The 13,041-nt window shown below is 40.5% G+C and overlaps 1 protein-coding gene across 2 annotated transcripts in view; it reads left to right on the top strand.

Moving 5' to 3' along the window:
* ccdc28a (coiled-coil domain containing 28A) overlaps positions 1–13,041 on the top strand; it is a 223,445-nt gene that overhangs the window by 206,549 nt on the left and 3,855 nt on the right. Inside the window, exons 6-8 of one of the 2 annotated variants that reach the window (XM_042404859.1) lie at positions 4,524–4,667; positions 6,271–6,386; positions 7,666–9,291. In XM_042404859.1, coding sequence (XP_042260793.1) covers positions 4,524–4,667; positions 6,271–6,386; positions 7,666–7,677 — 272 coding nt within the window. In that variant the 3' untranslated portion in view covers positions 7,678–9,291. Of the gene's footprint in view, positions 1–4,523; positions 4,668–6,270; positions 6,387–7,665; positions 9,292–13,041 lie in introns of those variants that run through there. The other variant, XM_042404857.1, reaches the window with a different exon arrangement.

Here is a 13,041-nt window from a genome sequence, read left to right as displayed (position 1 = left end):
GAACACAAGATGCAGCTGATGCCTGTGGGAATGTAATTGTTTTTGCAGGTATTTAGTCAGTCAAACAAAGTGAAATTTCGACTTGATGATGGCGCTGGAGAAGACATCAGGGAATCACAATTCATCCCGCGGGCGACAAGAATGTCTGTTCCAAATTTCATGGCAACACTTTCAATAGTTGCTGAGATATTTTCCGTCTGAACCAAAGTGGCGGCCTGACCGACCAGTGGACTGACTGCCTGACCGACAAATGACGTTCTTAGAGCCCTGTCCGTAGGCTGAAAAGAAAGAAATGTCTCCGTATAATGGTCTTAAGAGGACATAATTGACAATTTTGTAGATTGCCAAAAAAGAATATGCTCATTAGAAGAAATAGAGAAAGTAATGATATATTTTCTACAATGAGTAACAAGTTTTGATGAGCAATCTACTCTCTGCTTTCTCCCTTTTTCCACCTACATCACTGCCTTTTTTTTCTTTCTCAAACTCACCCGCTTCCTGCAGGTCTCTGTTTCTGTTTGCCCCGCTTTCCTTCCATCAGTCCAATCCCTGAACCCCTGTCAACCTAAAAAAAAGGTTCAACTGTTCCCTTCTTTTAGCATTAATCTATGTGTGTGGTTGTCAGTGTGTGTGTGTGTGTGTGTGTGATCTTTAAGATCTGCAGGTTCAAACGACTACTCTCACCACGCCTTGCCACTGAACTCACCAAGAGGTCGCTGAGACACCACAATGTGTGTGTGTTCATGTGTGTGTGTGTGTGTGTGAGCTGACTCCCTGATCTCCCGCTCTAATACCCTGAGGACCTTTGGTTCCTTAACTATAGGAGGTCCTAAGCAACCAACCCACACACAAACACACACACACATGCACGCACACACACACACATCTTCAGAGGATATCAAAGATTAGACATCAATCATTCTCACCTCTTGAAGTCTTGAAGAACGAGCACCCCATATGAAAGGTCAGCGCACGCCTGGAGAGCTACAACAAATCAATATGCAATGATGAAGGTGATGATGAGGATGAATAACAGAGGGAAGAGGAGGGTAAAGACGATGAAAACAAAGAGGATAACGATGAACAATACTGATGATTATTCCACAATCTGGTAAAAAAAAAAACAGACCAACACTTGTCATTCAACTTGCAATACAGACTTTTTCAATAAGTTGGTATCAAGTATCATGACCTCTACTGGAAAACACAAGGAACTGCAACAACAATGGCTCATCACAGCTCATCACTTGAGCGGAAAAAATTCTACAAACCGACTCTACGCTAACCTGCCCTGCACCAAACAACAGGCAAACAAAGTTAGCAACTAGCTGGTGAACATACTGGAGCATTTAGCAGTTCATTTTAAACGTTTAACTACTCCTACTTCACTTTGGAGGCTTCAAGTTTCCATGTCACACTTGTGTATATTGAATACTGGACCACGATTGGCTCCAAACTAGTTGTTATCCTTTCAGCAACAGCCTTCTAGTGTCAAACTCATACATCATTCTGCACAGTGAAGCTTAAACATCTAAGTAACAGTAAGCAAAAACACATTTTTGAGTGGAGGGAGACTTTAAATTTGGCGATTCAATTCAGCCGGGTTGGCTTCTTAAAGATGCAGGCACATTGCAGCATTTAGTCTGAGTTTAAGGCTTCTTATCACACATATATATATATTAAGACATTTTGTGCTACAAGACAGTAAAAATCTTCCGTGTTGCCTGTTTTAAGGCCACAATAGTTTTCATAATTTGCAGATGCGAGAATAATGGATCGATTTTTCTTCTGCTCGCGTGAACTTCAGTGCACTTCTGTGGTGCTGAACTTCGCTTGGCCGCGAGTGCTGAGTAGCTGATTGAGATAGGAGCAGGGAGGCTTATCTCTGAACGCTTGGTGTTTGGATACGTATGATGTCAGACCAGCTCTCATGCTTTCTAGGCTGGGTGTACAGATAAGCTTTGGGATCTGGAGAAGGTAGAGACATGTGCAGGTAGCAAACAAGACACAATTGAAATTGGAGCAAGAGAAAGGGCCCGTTTTCTGTTTGTTTGTTCAAGTGTGTGTGTGTGTGTGTGTGATGTTCTTCTACGCCGAGCCTACTTTAGCTCACCGTACTCCCTGAGCAGTGACCGGGAGCAGCGAGCCCTCGTCCAAGCACTTGGAAACCGGAACGAGGCGAGGAGAAAGAGAGGATGGATGGGAAAGAAAGCGAGCGGTGCGACGGGGAGAAAAAGGATGGAGCGCAAAGAAAGGGAGGACAGGAGAAGAGCGGAGGCAGAGACAGACAGACAGACAGAGCAGCAGCACATGGAACGGCACAAAACGGAAAGAACTGACGAACGAATGGAACCAAACGAAAGGAGGAGAAGTGTTGGATTGAGGGATGAGAGGGAAGGCGAGGCCACCTCTTCTTCTCCCTCTCCTCCTCTCGTTCCTCCTCTTCTCTCCCCTCCCCGTGAGAATGCCACGTGCGCGCGTGTGTGTGTGTGTGTGTATTTTCTTCCTCGTCAGATCTGCCGCGCTTTCATTCGCACACAAAGACGGGACGTAGACGTACCTGGCACAGGGGGGCGTGAAGGAGCTGGCAGAGGTGTGTGTGTGTGAGTGTGTGTGTGTGTGAGAGAGAGAGAGACAGATAAAGAGACACTGGCTCACCTGCCTGGCAGACAACGGGGCCTGTGAGAGGGTGGCCTGTCTGTCTGAGATGTCCCACTTAACACTCACACACACACTTAACCCACTCAACACCAGCGTGAGCTCACTTTCCTCTTTCTTACTCAGTCGAACTCACACATTCATATAAACACTGCATCTGTTCGACTTGGCTGTATCACTTCAGTAACTACAGGTTACTGGTAACATCTGGTGTCTAGACAGGTTTATTGTCACTTTTACTCGTTTATATTATGCTGATTAAATTAGATCTTGAGTTGTTTTTGTAGTTTTGGCCATCAATCATATTTCCAATAATAAAATGGTACTTACCAAGTTATTAACATTGCAAAATTGGCGCCAAAAAAACAGGTTAGCTAAACTTATTTGGAGGAGAAAATGAAGGTAAAAAAGTACAATTATTACCAAAACATCATTACAGACCGACTTCTAGAGCAAATTTGACCTTGCTTGACTTGTGCACACACCGTTTTCTTGTGCAATTAGACTGTTACTGACTGTTACTTTCGGTTTTATTGTCCTTTAAAATTATTAAAAGGGTCGGTTCACCGAGAATATCCACATACTTTTTAAGTTTTGAGTGAAATATCTTAACAACTATTGGATGGATTGCCATGAAATTTGGTGCAGACATTCAAGGTCCCCAGAGGATAAATTCTAATGACTTTAATCCTCTCACCTTTCATCCAGCACCATCATCAGGTCATGATGTGTGTGTATAGGAGTAGTAGTGTTTTTTAATTAAATAATACATTTGCAAGAAAAATATTATAAAAAGACATGAATATCCTGTGGAGGGAATGACTGAAGCACTTAGAGAAACAGCACTTTTTTTTTTTGTTTAATAAGAATCGAATATAAAAACATAATGACTCATTTTCACTTGGTGAGATTTATTGTTCGTGATACAATTCCTGTGCAGATAATTTTCCTTTCCTTTTTTTTTGTGGAGCAGCGGTGTTAAGCTTTGGAAAAAAAAATTGGCTAAAAAGTCAAATTGCTGCCCAACAGCTGCAGCAGAATGAGTTTTGACGCCGGAGTGAAAATGTGTGCATGCTAAAGAAATTGGAGGGGTCTGCAATGCGACACAAACAAACAATAAACAAGGAACCAAACAAATCGAGGCACACGCACGTACACACACACACACACACACACACACACACACACACAGCAATATCCGCTATGCTGCAATTAGCTTGTTTTAAAGGAAACAAATAACAGTAATTTCAACAGAACAGCATCCATAACAATTCACCCCTGGAGGGGATCAGCTATTTGAACACACACACACACACACACACTCACACACACACATATTGTCCTAAGTCACTTTTGGGGACATTACATAGACTTACATTCATTTCCTGGAGACTTACCCTAACCATAACCTTAACAACTGACCAAAAAATCAGCTGTTTTCCAATTGAGGACACGGCTTTCATCCCCAATTGGACAATCTGTATCTAATTAACTTGTGTTTAGTCTGAAAATTGTCCCCGAAAGTAGCCTATGATAGACACACACACACACTCAAAGATGCACATGCATGCTAACACACACACTCACACACACACACACCTCCATTAAATGTACTTGAGAGCAGCAGAGAGGGTCAGCTCAGTGTCTGAGTTATTACGCTACTTTGTTCTGCCTCAGTGGGAAGGCTACACACACACACACACACACAAAGAATTATTGTCACCCATCAACACTCAAGGTGCAAACATAAAAGGGTTGGTTTGATAATGGATTGAAAGAGATGAATAAAAGAATGGATAAAAAAAAGATGGATGGATGAATGGAGAATAAAAGTGTCTGGCTGCTGTTTCTTTGCATGTGCGCAGAAGTTTGCAGCTGGCTGCGAGAACCCTACGAGGCCTCCGTCTCTCCCTCTTCGTGTCTCCCCACCTCTCCGTCCATCTATCCATCCATCCCTCCCTCTCTTGTCTGGGTGCACAACAATGGCGTGAAACATCTGCGGCTACCAGGTAATTATGGCTGACTCGTGAGCCAAAACAGCGGGCAGTGCCGCGGCGGCGACGAGCTCCGGCACCCCGCAATTAGCCCTGCATCTCCATCTCCCCTCGCTCTGTCTCTCCCTCCAATGACCAGCGTATTATCTCTCTGAAGAGACCTGAGAGACAGAGGAGAGTGGAGAGGGAAAATAGACTGATGAGTGGTCTCAGAGGGGCACGAGTGGTGAGAGATGAGGACAGTCACGCCACCGAAACTGTCTATCTGAACGAGTCTCATTTTCAAGTCCTCATTTTGGCCTTCCTTGGATGGCATTAATCTTCTTTTCTCAATGAAGAGAAAATAAGCAGGGTACTTAGCATGAGCGATAATAGCAGTCATGCTTCAAACTCTAAAATGTGTGTGATCATTTCATTGACGAAAGCGGGGGGATGTTTTTTGTTTCTGGCTGCAAATTGATCCTCTATCCTTCACCTCATGCAGTTCAATCTGATTAAACTGTCACTTAATGTCCTGCCAGTTTGCTGCACGGTGAGAGTACATTTCAGCAGGTGAAATCAGATGCAATTCAGTTGTCAGGTGTTTGTTGGAAGTCTAGTTCAGAAGCAACTCAGAATTGACCTCTTAGCACCAAATATATAGTGCTACAACACACGTGAAAATCTTAAATCGTTCAAATAATGTATGTATGTGTAATTTCTTTTTCACTACAAAAAAATTGTGCTTCTAGAGACCTTATTAATCCCCAAGGAAAGCACATTCCTGTAGACTTGCATCAGAAAGTATATTGTGGTACTCAAAGCAGTTTTAAAATGGCCTTATTGTGGTTTCATTGCACTAAAGACACTTGAAATGGATGGTGTAGAAACAATTGTGTATTTTATAACTATTTCAAGTTATTTTTTGTGTGATAAATAAAGAATATCTTCACAACTGCATAGAAAGTGATCCCATGTTCTGACCTCAGAGTTAAGAAACTACCTGATTTTATTCCTGATAGTTTACCTACAGCACCAGATTTCTTGGAATCTGAATGTTTGATATTTTTGACATTTGCAATGAAAGTTAACTTGCACTGAAACAATTGGTTGATTACATGAAATTAAATGTTTATACTCAATATGTGTGAACAATGAAAATATATCTCAGAGCTGATTGATTAAGCTGAGATTCACATGCAAATGCTTGTCTCATTTTACTGGATTTATTTATCTCAGTTTATATCCTTGTATCTGATAACACTATCAGCATGAACAGTTGTAATAATACACTATGTAATGTTCTGATGTTGTGGGCAGAGAATGAGGCTTGCCAGCTATTTTGAAGCTCAGTAGTTTAGCAATTCAAATTCCCAGTTTATTTACTGTTTTCCAAACTTTTCCGTGGGGGCAGCTTCCCTCGCCTTCTCACATTTACCATCCACTGTGTCTTCATTATGTGTGTTTGATTGGTAGGTGCATGAGTGTTTGTGCGCGTACACATTTACATGTGTCAGTGTGTGTCTGTGTTAGCTCTTTGTGCAATTGTTTGCTTATGCATGTGCACCCGAGAGCGTATGTGTGTTTCTGACTGCGGGTGCATTTTATGATGTGTACTTTTTTTCTCTTCCTGGTCCAGGAGTCCCCGTCAGGACCCCTAGGCGTCCCTGTGCCCGCCTGCCAAAAACGTCTGCATCTCCTGGACCCCCTCGAGGCAAGGGACAGCCAAATGTCACTTGGACCCTCTACAGAGTGGTGAGAGGAGGACAGGAAGAGGCAAATGGGAGAAGGGGAGGGGGAGGGGGAGGGGGAGGGAGAGGAGGAAGGAGGAGAGGGGGAGGAGACGGAGAATTGAATGAGAGGGAAGTCAAAGAGGAGATATGCAGAGCGGCAAGAGTGCTTGAGACGACAGGTAAATGAAAGGAGGGAGAAACAGAATCACTTTCAATAATAAGCAAATGTTCACAGTCTCATAACACAATGTCACCATAACTAATATGTCTCACTCTCTGGACCAGTAGAGTTTATTGCAGTATTTTATTATGATGTTTTTCATCCTACAACTCTTCACAAGTACGCTCTTGGTGGAGCTCTGTTCCAGTATATTTAATCATACCAGTTAGGAAAGTGAAAAAGTATTCTTACTGGTCACCAATAGAGATGGACACATGTGGTGGTAGAATCATACTGGTGGTTTTTCACGTTAGTCCATCCACCACATATTCGTCCTTTTTTTTACAATGCAGCAGACAATTTTCTAGAAGTTGTTAGATGGTTCTTTGCAGGTTGACGATGGTTTTGGCTGTTGCCAGTACAGTATGAAAATACAGAGTCTCGAAACTTACTTAAGATTTTTTTTTTTTTCCTTTATTTTATGCCAAAATTATGTTATTGTTGTATGCTAATGCAATTTACAATTTCTTTTAGCAGACACTTTTATCCAAAGCGACGCATTTGCAAGAAATCAAATCTTATATGTGATATTTGGCTGCCAAACATCAATTTTTTTATGCAAAAAGCTACAAAATGCATCGTCCATTTCATTTATTATTGTTTGTAAACCAGGTTTGATTTAAGATAACTCTCCCTTCTCTTATGTTGGAGCTTCGTTGCACATACTGTACAAACAATGGACGTGTATTACTGTGTAAAAACAACATAAACATGGTAAAGGTGATTGTTGCCTGTGTCAAGCAAGTTTCAAATCGCTGCAAGAAGTTATTGTTGAGTGCTGAAATGAATGGAAACCAGTGGCTGCCTGTCATGTAAGAAATCAATATAGAACTTAATGGTATCCTTTGGAAAATGGCTCATAGCAATGTAAAGTATAGCAGCCTACTTTAACCTGCTGAATCACCGGAGAGGGATGAGTACTGCAGAGAATTCGGCAAGAGGAGTTTGGGGAAGAATTAGAAACTTAAAAATATGAAGAACACAGCAGCAGAGTACAACAGACAAAACTGCAGGGCATAATATTTCAATGCAGCTTTGTCACACGCAACATGTCTGCTCTCGTCCTGTGGTCCAATTTCAGAAAACGAGATGAAGAAATAAGAATTTCAGCACATTTTCACACTGAGAGAATTGACCTGATTTGTTTTGTGGTGAGTAGCATCTCTTAGGGCAGATATTCCATCATTTGTTGTGAATTTGTTCAAGGTAAAATCAAAATTACTTACAGTAATGTTTCTGTGGAAGTTAGTAAAGAAGTCAGGCATAAAAACAACCGAGAAGTCCTTTCACATTGTTATAAATGTTTTTTTTCCAGTTACTTTCTCTTTTTCTCTTGCACATCTCTACATTCATCTCTGCCAGTTTTATTTATATTTTCATATTAATACACATGTACTGTACGTATGTGTGTGTTTCTTCCTCCTTGACCTTGCTGGGAGGACAAATGGAAGACAAGGACAAGACTTCTGGCTCTCTCTCACATAAAACATTTATTTATACAGGAAACTGAGAGAGATATAAATCTAGTCATTTTTAATAGGAAACACTCAGTTCAAGTGTGCCTGAGTTTTCCTGTTTGTGTGAGAAGGGTATATGAGGCACGTGAACAAATATGAAGGGATAAAAACATGTCTTATTCTGGGTCACAGCTGCCGAGATGAAAACACACACTTGTAACCTTCTGCTTAACCCTAATTCCCAATAGACCTGCACACACACCCAGAGTCTACTTTACAAGTCCCTTGAGAGTCCTGTCACACTGGGGGATATACAGTATCGAACAGGGATGTAGATGCAACACACACATGAATAGAAACAATAAAACGGCCTTCATGCTTTTATTCTCCATCTGATACAACGTGGACATTTCTGCGCTGATTTTGGGTCAAGTCCACAGAGAGAAAGAAAGACTAAAAAAATAACAGTTTTAATATCCTGTCTGGAAATAATAAGATACAAAACAGAAAACGAAAAGCTCTCATTCATCTTAATAAAATTATGTGTGTCTCATCATGTGCAGGCCAATCATCATAACTGCAGTGTGTTTTTATGGTTTTTTTTACTCCCATTTATTTAAATCCATTTTGGTCCCAGATTACAGTGTCTTCAGTGGCTAAAGTAAGTCTGTTAAAATGCTGGAATAATGCTGCATTAGAAAGGCAGGTAACTTAGAATTAGCAGTAAGACAGGGTGTGTAATTAAATGAGTTGCCATTCATTTACAATCCAATGCATAATTCAAGCAGCTGTGTGAATGAACTGGCTGTAACTAGTAGCTAGCTCTCCAAACAGCACCTACACTGCAATTATGGATGAGAGATAGGTGTGTGTGTGTTTGTGTGTGTGTGTGCGTGTTTGTGTGTACAACCACGAAGTTAATGGCTGTGTGGATGCGACAGTCTAAATGTGTTCATCTGTAACATTTTATCCTGGTTCACCTCACTCAGCCACTGTAATGCAGCAAACACACACATAAGCTCACAAAGGAAAAAAAAGGGGGGACAGGAGAGAGGAGGAAAAGGACAACACAACATGAAGGGAAGTGAGAAACAGCATGAAGGGAAGTGAGAAAGATGAAGGGAGAGAATTATCTGCCAACACTAGTCCATTTTCCAGAGCAGGTAGTTTTCCAAAAACTCTGGAACTTTTTTCCACTTTTTAAACCGCAATTTTGTTTCTTCGGTCACAGTCCCTCCTCTTAAAAATGTTAAAAAAAAACGTAACTGAGATGTAAGCCTAGTCATACTTCAGTAGGTGTTTGAACTATTAGTGTGGAGCTTTGAATACTGAACAATGCTGATTGACAAAGACAAAATTCACGTGAATCTTGTACATCGACCAAGTGATTGACTGATGATAAGGTAGATTTTCAGATGAGGAGATTCAGTTTGTAACGGCAATCCAGAACAAAACAGTCTATCAAAAGACATCCTCGGGTTTACTGTAACTAGCCATGAAAATTCAAAAGAAAATACAAACTTAAATATATCAATGACAGCAATAATTATACCTTAATTCATACTCTTTACAGTGTTATGCTTAAAAATCTTTGCAGTTCATGAATTTTCACATTGTCCCATCAGTTTTAGGTGGAAAATGCTTAACTGACTGGTAGACACCTACATCCATCCATACTCTATACCCACTCATTTCTGTTCAGGGTCACCATATGGGACTAGCGCCTCATCCCAGCAAGCACTGGTGAAATGTAAGGAACCAGCCAGGTCACCTGACCTTAATGGCTTTTGATGAGTAGAAATTGAAACCTACATGAACACAGGAATAAAATGCAAAATTCTCACAGAAATGCCCCTGTTAGGTTCAAACTAGTCACCTTAATTTTTGATGTGAATTCAAGGATTTTATAGTCACATGCACTAAAAACCTGCCAGTGTATTTCCATACAATGAAAAACTTGTGAAGTGGCTGCTCTCCAGTCATCACAGTCCACCAGTCCACAGTCCACAGACAACTTTCTGGACGAACGTTTTGCAAAAAACGATCTGCACCTCAGTGCACGAGCGTCACGTGTGCTGACAAACAACATCTTGTATGGTCTTCATCACACTTGTGTCCCCTCGGTCAGTAAATGACGTCATCAAAACAACAAACTAGCAGTGGACAGTTCTGCCTGTACATATTATCCCACTAAGCTAATTTTGATAACCTCATCCCCATCATCCTCGATCATACTACCTCACACCCAAGGCCTACCTCACATGCTCCTAATTTTGCTTTATTGAATGTCTGTTCCCTGACCAATACGTCATTTATGGTTAAAGTTATTGAGGATAATAACCTTGATGCTCTTTTTATTACTGAAACGTGGCTAGATACAAATAATTTCTTCGAACTGCATGAGGCATCACCGCCCAGTTTGACCAGGACATTTTCAAAAACATCCTCAGGAACTACAGCAGAAGCTTGAAACAGGCCAGAAAAGAATTCTTCTCGATTCTTATCAACACCCACAAAACTGATCCAAAACACCTTTTCTCAACCGTTGATAAACTCATTAGCCCCTCCCCTGCTGTTTCTTCTGATACTCTCTCAACCGCCAAATGCAATGAAACATCAGGCCAGTATCCCAATTACTAACTTAACAGCTAACTATGACATACCTCCACCACTGCATCTCAAGCATTTCTCCACTGTGGACTCCAAAGATCTCACTGATGCTATAAATTGACTTCTAACAGCCTCCTTCATCCACTTCCAGCATCCTTCTTTAAATCTGTTTTTATTTTTTTTTACAGATGGTATCTTGTCAATAGTAAACTGTTATCTCCAGACTGGTGTCTTTCCCCATTGCATCAAAACTGCTGCTAAAAAAGAACAACCTGGACCCAAATGCAATTAGCAACTATAGGCTAATCTCCAACCTCACCTTCCTGTGTAAGATTATTGAAAAGGTTGTATATCAGCAACTAAATTGCTATCTTACAGATAATATTTATGATAAATTCCAGTCTGGCTTCCGCACGTCTCATAGCACAGAAACTGCTCTTTTAAAAGTTGATCATGACATGAGGATCAGTGACAATAAAAAACCTCAATCCTAATACTCCTAGACCTAAGCTCTGCATTCGACACAGAGAATCATCAGATTAGTGTTTGGAGTCCCGCAGGGCTCCATCCTGGGTCCTCTGCTGTTCAACCTATATATGCTTTCTCTTGGTTACATTATCAGCAAACATAACATCAGCTACCATAATTATGCCCATGACACGCAGCCTCTTCATCTCACCATCCACTGATGACTTCCAACCCTTAGACTCGCTAGTTAGCTGCTTGGAAGAAATCAACCACTGGATGGCAGCAAACTTCCTACAGATGAACAGGGAGAAAACTGAGATTTTGGTTGTTGGTACTGAAGCCCAGAGACAACTGGTCTGCGAGTACCTAAAAACGAGTGACCAGATTAAAAACCTAGGAGTAATCATGGATGGTGAACTCAGCTTTAAGGATAATATCAATGGCATCACCAAGGCTGCCTTTTTCCAACTCAGAGACATTTCCAGAATCAGAGGCTTTCTTTCCCAGTCTGACTCAGAGAAACTCATGCATGTATTTGTCATGAGCATGGTAGAATATTGCAATTCTCTGTTTATGGATCTTTTAAACAAAACAATCCATAAATTACAATTTATCCAGAACTCAATCACACAAATTCTAACCAGGACAAAAAGATCAGACCCTATAAGTCCAGTTCTCTGACGCCTTCACTGGCCACCTGTTGTTTTTAGAATACAGTTTAAAATCCACCTTTTTTTTTTTTTTTTTTTTTTTTTTACAAAGCACTCTCCGGTCTGGCTCCACAGTACATCTCAGACATGCTTTCAGTTTATAACCCTAGCAGATCTCTCCGGTCACAAGGTGGAAATCTCCTCCATGTGCCTAGAGCACTTTCAAAGTCTGGTGAGATGACATTCAGTATTTATGCACCTAAAGAATGAAACAGTTTACCTGCTAATCTTAGACTTGCTCCAACACTGTGTTCTTTCAAAACCAAACTAAAAACCTTTGTTTTCAACTGAGCATTTTCTTAAATGAACACATTGTATATGTGCAGTATGTTTGTTTGTATGTGTGTATGTATATGTGTTTTTATGTGTATGTATGCATGGGTGTTTCTATTTATTGGCATATTTTTGCTGTTTTGTTTTTATGTAAAACACTTTGAACTGCTTTTGTATGAGATAATGCTATAAAATACATTTGAATTGAATTGAAAAAATTGAATTGAACTAATTCCTGAGCTATGAGAAGCCAGCTTAGGTAGAGACTCTATGGATTGTATGTTGTCCCAAAATCTGACCAGTGACAAGCCCTGAACATGAGAAGTATGACTTTAAAGTGTATATAATGTGATGCCGTACAGAACCTCATTGGAGAACAATTTTCTCTTGACCTTTCAACAGAGAGTCAGAGCTTTTAGCTGCAAACTGAAAATAATTTTCAATTACAGATTAAGCATTTAGCTGATGCTTTTTTTCCATCCTGAATGACTTATAAAGACCATCCTGTAAATACCAACAAGGGACAGCAATGTGATTCCAAGCACTGAAAATGAGAGGATTTTTTTTCCCCTTGGGTGACAGTACAAGTGAATAAAATCATCAATTTGTACAGCTATTCAATACTGTGACTGGAATAGCATCACCTACAGACCTCAAAACACACAGACTTAAATCCTCATTCAGTGCAAAATATTTGTTTGCGCTTATAAAACCTTGAAATGTGTTGTGGAATTCAGTTAATGGGCAATTGGAATATAGTTTATGTTTATGAAAAACTGCACACTTAATGATAGTGTACAAAGTACCTATTTTCAGCTTGTTTGTCAGCTTTTAATAAAAAAAGGAGACAAGTGGGATCATCATTGGATGTTCACTTAGCTCCCCCTTGTGGTCTTTTTCTGAATCTACACCTCAGTAACAGTTAAAGATAGAAAAGTT

This window comes from Thunnus maccoyii, chromosome 24 (genome assembly GCF_910596095.1).
Source record: "Thunnus maccoyii chromosome 24, fThuMac1.1, whole genome shotgun sequence".
NCBI lineage: Eukaryota > Metazoa > Chordata > Actinopteri > Scombriformes > Scombridae > Thunnus > Thunnus maccoyii.
The sequence above is the reverse complement of the archived record's forward strand: the minus strand, read 5'-3'. Positions and strand labels throughout refer to the sequence as shown.